The sequence below is a fragment of the Podarcis pityusensis genome (assembly GCF_964106645.2).
Source record: "Podarcis pityusensis genome assembly, chromosome: 4".
NCBI classification, from domain to species: domain Eukaryota; kingdom Metazoa; phylum Chordata; class Lepidosauria; order Squamata; family Lacertidae; genus Podarcis; species Podarcis pityusensis.
The window spans coordinates 55,542,318-55,550,653 of NC_138027.1; the positions used below are offsets into that span (position 1 = coordinate 55,542,318).

General features: G+C 39.3%; 1 protein-coding gene across 2 annotated transcripts in view; it reads left to right on the forward strand.

Moving 5' to 3' along the window:
- Window positions 1-6,232, forward strand: part of PCP4 (Purkinje cell protein 4) — a 61,515-nt gene extending 55,283 nt beyond the window's left edge. For both annotated transcript variants that reach the window (XM_081004515.1, XM_081004516.1), the window contains one exon: window positions 5,875-6,232. In XM_081004515.1, the coding sequence (XP_080860641.1) occupies window positions 5,875-6,002 (128 nt within the window). In that variant the 3' untranslated portion in view covers window positions 6,003-6,232. The remainder of the gene's footprint in view (window positions 1-5,874) is intronic.
- The last annotated feature ends 2,104 nt before the right edge of the window (window positions 6,233-8,336 follow it).

Here is an 8,336-nt window from a genome sequence, read left to right on the forward strand (position 1 = left end):
GACCCAGATTCCCACGGAGCAGATTCCTCCCGGTCAGAGGAATTCCTCCATTACCGGAGGCGCCTCCCCGGAAGTCCCCAACAACCCCACCCTTTCTTTACCCCTTTTTGTGTAGTGTTCTTAGCTTCCATCTTTTCCTGCTTTTCAGCTTTGACAGATTTTTTTAAAACGCCTTTTTTGTAAGTCAGTCATAGGTCACATTGGCAATACCTTGGCATCACACATCCAACCAGATTAGACTATTTGACAGTGCCATCTGATCACTCAGATTGGACTACATGATGGTAGCACAAAGCCACATCAAAGTTAGGTCAATGCATTGGAAGAGGAAACATTTTTACCCCACTTCTTAGCTCCCTGACAGATTGGTAAAATGGGTTTGCATTTTGCTAGCTGTAACTTTTTGTGCGTGAATTGTGCTCCTTATATTTGCTTGAAGATTTATCATTGGGTTGCTTCAGTTCACTTCAGCATACCATTTGCCAGTTCTGCTGGCACAAATGCTAACTGTATTGGAAAAGTGCCCGTCTTCTACCAACTATACTTCAGAGAAAATGCTTCTCAGCTATTGATTATTCTAGGCTGGTGCTGTGACATAGTGACTTTGTGCTGTCTCTACCTACCATTTTGTGGAAATACGGCTAACTGAACTGAGTCCACAAGGGATCGTCCATTACCTTGACAAAACAAAACATCAATATAATATAATATTGTGTTTTGTTTTGTTTTGTTTGTTTGCAAAGCTCCCATGTAAATGCTTTGTAGAGTCCAATCTTATACTTCTACACTATGACCATTCATTTCAAAAGGTCTTTAGCAGGATCAGATCTTGATGGACTGCCTCCGTATGATATCAAGCCAGGCTTCAACGTTTAAGGCCCTGTATAATGAAAAACCAAAGAAATGGCATATCTGCCATTCTCTGCTGGTAATTGTCTAGATAATATATAATTACATGTTTAATTACCCCTGTTTAAAGATCTCATTGAGGCTTAAATTATATCACTTGTGCCTGGTGCCATCCACAGGGGATTACAGTCAAATAAGATATGAAGATACAAAGTGTTTCATTAGCAGCTAATTGAATTACCTGGGTACACAATAATCCTCTCAAATTGTCATCATCATCTGCTGAAGATGGAGTCAGAGCATCATGCAACTCTCCTCTGTCCTGCAAATTGTGTACAAATGGGACTTTCAGCTTACACTTTCCTTGAGGCAAATACTGTGCTCCAGTCCTCTAAGTTTCTTGAGTGATGTGTTTGCTTTCAATTCCTTGAACGTAGGGCATCTGTCTTAACGAAATGCCAGTCTGTGTTGGTTCCTTATGTAATATGTCCTTGTGTAGATCCTAGGATCTTTTCAATTCAAACCATGCAGTTGTATTTTAGTGGAGGGACATTGGAATCGGACTGTTGTTAGTGTTTTTCTTTCTCTCGCACTCATGCTGACTCTGTGATAATGACATACAGCAATGGTAAGATGTTGGGTTGAAATAAGCGACAGACGAATGGCAAGGTGTCAAACGGGAGGCATCTCTCGAGCATGTGCTCGGGAAGTCCCTTTTATTGAATATTACAGCATTTCCACATATGTGCTTGTTGCTGATTGGTTAACATGAATACAATGCATGGGCATTAATCATGAAGGTTGGGAAAGGGAACACATGGTTACTAGTGATTGATATTGCATGACTTGAAAGAACATAACAATCGCATTCCGTAGATGCGGTCAACAATGCATTAAGAACAGGTCAGGGTGTGATGTTTCATGAACTCAATGTGAACTGTTCAGAACATTCTCAGACTCATGTGCAGAGGCAAAAACTTCCCAGCAGTAAGATGCAGGCCTATTATTCTGGCCATGTTAAAATTTCTAAAGTCATTGCAGAGAAGCAATAAATTCCTGGTTGAGCAGCTCTGAATTAGCATTTAAAAAGCTAAACATTTTTCACCATGTCAATTGTTTTGGGACGGGGATCATTATGCTTCTATTGGGCTGTAGACTGTTTTAAAATGTAATATTATACATTGATTTCATGACTACTTTTATTTCTCATTTTTATGCTTATATTATTCACTGGTATGTGTGTGTGTGTGTATATATATAATCCCTGCTCTCTCATTATTACAACTGGGAAGAAAAGATTAGCTAGATACTTCAAAGGGTTGAACTGAAATAACATCCTAAATCTCAGAACAGAGCAACCATCCTACTGTACATTTATCAAAATTTAATTCTGCACATGAGATAAGAATACAGCACTGCCCAAGTAAGGCCAAGCAAAAGGGGATTTAGATTGACTAACAGCAGTCGTCTCCTTGATCAAAGTGTAATTTGCAGTTTAATAGAAGGAAGTTCTATTCTTTCCCTTTTTTGGTAGTTGTGTCAAATCATTCTACTTGATGCTAATGGATAATATGAATATGCTCTGGTCACCAACTCCTTTAGGGAAATTGCTTGGTCACATTAAAAGCTTTGAGCAAAGTCCACCTGGTACATTTACTGAGTCTTCTTGCCCAAGCCCTACTGAGTAGATCAAGTTTCTAGGGACATTGTCACATTGGACCTTAGCAGTCTTTGCAGCCCTCTGGGTAACTAAATGTGCTAAACTAAATTACTAAATGTGCAATCCTGCACATGCCTACCCAGAAGTAAGTCTGCCTTGTTTGGTGGGACTTACTCATGCATAAGTGTATGTAGGATTGCAGCCATAGGTTACAAACGTTTTGAAAGCATGGAGCCCACAGAAATAAATGAATGCTAAATCCAATTTCATCATTTCCTTGACTGGAGCATTTCCTTGAAGATTTCTATGTGGTTCCTAAATGTCCTGGTGATTATGAGAGAAGTAAGCCATTCGCTTTGGCAATGTAAGGAATACTTTCCTTTTCCTATTATGTTTCCAAAGAGCTCATGCAAATACTCCACGTGTTTTCCTCTACTGGGAAATGTGACTATCTATCTATGAGGCTGAAAAGGTCTCTTAAAAAGAATTACAGGCTCAGATCCAAGCACAGGCTACAATGTCCTGTTGATTTCAGTGGGAGAGCTGCTCAGTCAAATTAAAAGCCTAAAGTCCACCAGTCTTGAGTACTTCTTGCATATGTCCTAGTCAACCGATCAAGTTCTCAAGTCTCTCTCATTGAAATCAATGGGACATAAGACAAGTGCTTGACTGGCTAGATCACATCCCAAATTCACCTGTAGAGACTTATTTATAGATGGAGGAGAGGGATTCTATGTGCAGCAGCCTATGAAAATTGGCACTGGAACTTTGGTGAAGAACATGAGGAAGACAAAAATATCATGGCTGAAGCACAGGTCTAAGGTATCATTCACAATGTATGGTGAATCTCATGCATTTTACATCTGTCTAGCCAAAGGAGCTCCACCTTGTGTACATGGTCAGTGCCATGTCAGACAATGTATGGGACAAAAGATGGCAAATAATCTTTATTGCTCAAAGGACTGTATTGTCTTACACAAGTTTTTGAACCAATCCAGACCAGTTACTGTAATTCTATCCTTCAGTTATAGTAAGTTGAAATTTGAGTAGGACAAATGATCTAGTAGTGTAATTTCATCCCTCCAATGTTTGTTTCTCTAAAACAAACCTTTGGAAAGCTCGCTTAAACACAGGCACACATAAAAGCACAGATTATTTTGTATTCATGACTCTAGAGAGGAATGGTGAATGCTTTTCATTTACCAATATTGCCATCATTCATTTGAGCTCCAGCTTAAAGAGTAAATCAAGAAATTAGCTGAAGGCTTGGTCATGAGTAATTACACTCACACTGCATATCTTAGGAGTTTGCTCGCCATCCATCCATCCCCTTTTTATTGATTGTGCTGTACAGAAACACATTATAAAGCAAATATATTTGGTCTGCAGCTAGACCGAATAGCTCATTTACTTCCACAGTTATATCATTTGAAATAGGGTGCTGGGGTGATGAAATGATGCCAACTGATTTGGCTATGATCTACATTTTAGTTTGCTTCAGCAGCTCTAAATATGTTGTTATTATTGCATGAATAAATAAGAGGTTTGTTTCCTAAAGAAGATACATTTTTTATGGTACAGCCTTCTCAGGCATGCAAAATGGTTTCTTTCACCTGCATGATGAAACCTTTATTTCCTTGGACCTTAGGAGCAAACATAAAAATTTGTGTCAGGATATAGTTTGGCAGAATCAGATAGTTTTTATTTTCCCTTAGAGAATAGTTTTTGTGTGTCAAATTTGGGCAAGCAAAACATCTGAGAAATAATTGTGGCAGTAAAATGGGTAGATTGGTCTGGAGGCTGAGTAGGGAGAAAGTTACAGTTTGGATTACAGCACAAGCTAGAATCAAGGGTTTAATGAGTAGATCAATAGGCAGTGAAGATGCTAACTAAAAATTCTCTCTCTCTCTCTCTCTCTCTCTCTCTCTCTCTCTCTCTCACACACACACACACACACACACACTGGAGGCTAGTCCATTAGGGTGAGTAGTAAATTGGCCCACCCACCTTAGTTTGCTCTCAGTCAACATCCACCTGTCTGATTTCTCCTTACAGCCATTCCATGAGGTGGCACTGTTTGCCAGTTTAGCGTTGCCCTTGAAGAAGGCAGGAGGGAGGAGGATATGGACAAAAAAAGAATGTGTCTGTCATTGGCTCTGGCTCCACCTATTGTTGATCTTCCTGCCACCCACGCTGCCAGCCCCAAAAGATAGAAACCAACATTGTCAATTCAGAATTTTAGGTGTTTGGGAAAGCTCTAAAGACCTGCTTTCTCTGGAGTTGTTTTGTTCTCCTGCGAATGGGCTTTGCTGTAGCTGTGTAATGCATTTTAGTAGTTGTGTGTGTGTTGGATGTTTGTTGTTTTTATGGCTGGCTTTTATTAAATATTTTATTATATTTTATATTATTAGAAAACTACATTGAGAAGCATCCCTTTACCCTTAATGGCAGCCTAGAAGCATTTTGAGCTAATCGACTGGCACTACTTAGCACTGTACATAAGAATGGGAAAAAACCGTTCAACAAGCTGTGAAAGGTTGTATTGTCAACTCCAGAGCTGATTAAATGTGTCTCCTTGAAATGTCTACTTTAGACAGGTTTGGAGGAAAAATGAGCTTTGCTGCTGTGTTCATGCTGGTCAAGGGGCATTTTTCACAACAGCAGCATCCATCCATTAAACACATGCTGCAATTTCAGTAACATGTCCAGAGTGTTGCTTTATTGCCCTAAATGTTTGCTTATGGAATTCCTTCCAAAAGAATACCTGGGAGTCTGCTGTGTAAATCTGAATTGTGTAACTCTTCCCACTACCATCACCATATACACAAGTACGTAACTATTGTCAGGGATTACAATTGTAATCCAATCCTATGCACTTTTACATAAGAGTAAACTCAGTTGAACTCATTGGGACTACTTCTAAGTAAACATGCATAGGATTATACTGCACGTATTACTGATAAGCAGCGTCACATTAAGGATATTGGAACATATACTGAGAATGTACACCAGAAATATATAGTATATAGTAGTAGAGGGTTTTGGTTGATGTGATAAATTTTGGTTAATGTGCTTTTATAAAAAAAAAATTAAGGTGTCAAAGAAGTTGAAAATGTGCCTAAGGAGGAATACCTGAATGCCTTATCAGTTAATTTGCCATTAGATTGAACTGTGCAGGAAGATTATACAATGAAAATCGGAGATTTTCCTAAGAACACTTCTCATTTAAAAACAAAATAAATCTCACTAACTAAATAAAACATGCTCTTCTTCCGGATCTGGTTCTTCTTCTACACCTCCTGTTTCTTCTGTCTGAAATGTGTGTCAAGTTATGGTGACCTTTATTTGTTTTTGTTTTGGCACAGATGGGGAAAAGAAAGTTCCAGAGGACTTTGATATAGACATGGATGCACCAGAGACAGAGAAAGCTGCAGTGGCGATACAGTCTCAGTTCAGGAAATTCCAGAAGAAAAAGGACGGGTCCAAATCTTAGTCTCTACCTCACAGTTCCCACCATCACCACTTCCTGGTCTGTCAGGAAATTAAAAAATAAATAAATCTAGATGCATGTACAGAAATTCCCACTATTTAAAAGTCCATCGGCGGGTATTGAAACAAGTATGCTTGTTGCGTGACTTCATCTGTATGTTTATCTCCAATCTCAATTCTTCTGCAACTCACCATTTCCCTTGATGTTCAAATAAAACGTTAGGATGAAGTTGCTTTAACTTGTCAGCCTTGATCTGTCTTGTTATATTAATCCAGCAAGCCCAGTGCTACAAATTAAAAACAGCCCAGATGCCTATTTTCCTCTTCACTTAAAGCTTGGAGACATAAACACAGCACCTTATGTTATCAACTTATTTTTGCTGAGGAATGAGAGCATAAACTCTCAGTTCACCTTACCTCGTTTGGTGTATCCAGATGCCAGCCATATGTGACAATGAACAATATTTTCCCTTAATGAGGTGAATGTGCAGAATGCCATAGTGAGCTGGGTGGTGTGGAAGGGAATGTAGAGAGAGGGGGCTCTGTGTAGATCTGAGGGATATGTCACTGTCTAGAGAAGAAGATGGATACACCAAAAGTATTTAATTTATTCTCAGAGAATCCAAGGGTCAATGTGTTCCTAAGAAACAACATAATATCAACACAGTTGCTCTCCAGAGGGCACACCAATAGTTTCAGTATGCTGGTGGAACATAGTGCAGGACAACTGGAATCAATCTGGGTTCCGCTTCATCTTTTCCCATCTCAATCTGCACTGTGACAACACACTAACCACTAGAGATTTCCTTTCAATACCCTGTTGACATCTGAAAGCCTAGATAAGCTTTCCCCCTCATATACTTGTTACATAAGCTCTATATATCCAAGGCCATAACACTTCAAGGTTATCAGCACTGTGGACTTAAACCGGTTGGAGCAGTTATACCCTCTTCCTGGAAAACATAGTTTGGGGTGACACAGAGATGCTCAAGAACTCTCAGTACCTTCACTAAACTAAAATTTGCAAGATTCTTTGGGAAAGGTCTTTGCTGTTAACTGGTATACGTTTGGTGGTATAATAGATACACCCAAACAGATGTAGGAGCTGCATTACACCAAGTTGGACCATCTGATTCAGTACTGTTTAAATGGTCAGTGGCTCTCCAAGGTTTCAGACGGGACTCTTCCAGCTCTACCCGGAGATGCCAGGGGCTGAGCCTAGGACCTTGTGTATATAGAACATGTGCTCTACAGCTGATCCATAGCCCTCCTACTGCTTTTGGAGTTCTTCACCTTAGAACATCCACCAGTTTGGCAGCAATGTGCCTCCAGCCAAATGATCACCACCTATTCCACCTAATGACAAACCATTGTTCTCTGCTCCCAAAAAGAAGTCAATCACACAACTTCCAGTCTAAATAGTTACAGAAATGCAATGATGTTGTGATACTTAAAAATGTGACTGCTTTAACATTTTAAAATGTATGTTCCAACAATGTCTGGATCTCTTTCCAAAGGCATAAATATTTATCTAAATCAGATCGATATCCTGAATACTACTTCATAATTACAAATAGATGCAAGGAAAAAAATATTTATTTATTTGACAGACACACCAGTCAAGGTGGCTTGCAACAACTGGATTGCAATGTCACAACTGTCACAATGTCACAATATTTAGACAAGATACTGCTACATTCAATATAATACAGTAAAATTATTCCAATATTCTGCATGTACAACAGATCAATATAGAGAAATGGGAACTTCTAGTTTGAAAATAGAGCTATGGAGATGGTTTATTTCTAGAATTATTGACTTTGACAGTTATATTGCCATAACAGCAGTCAGAAGCCATTCAATGTGAAAAGTGGGGCATATCAAGTTAATAGAAAGCTGTCCTATAATGCTTGCCATTTACTGAATTTCTCCTGCATTTAAATGCAGACTCACAGATTACTTGGCAGATATCAAAGGTGAGCCAATAAAAAAAAATTATATCAGCACAACCTTATATGCTTGATATTTAGCAGTAACCTTTCCTTTTTGGGTGGGATCACGTAATGAAAGGCAGCAGAGAAGGGATGGTGTCATGGATTCTCAGCGTCCGTCAGTCACAAGATGCTGGTGTGGCTGCACTGACACAAGCCACTGTGTTGCCTTATGTCAGGAGTCAGCAACCTTTTTCAGCAGGGGGCCGGTCCACTGTCCCTCAGACCTTTTTGGGGGCCAGACTATATTTTTTGGGGGGAAATGAACAAATTCCTATGCCCCACAAATAACCCAGAGATGCACTTTAAATAAAAGGACACATTCTACTCATGTAAAAACACCATCT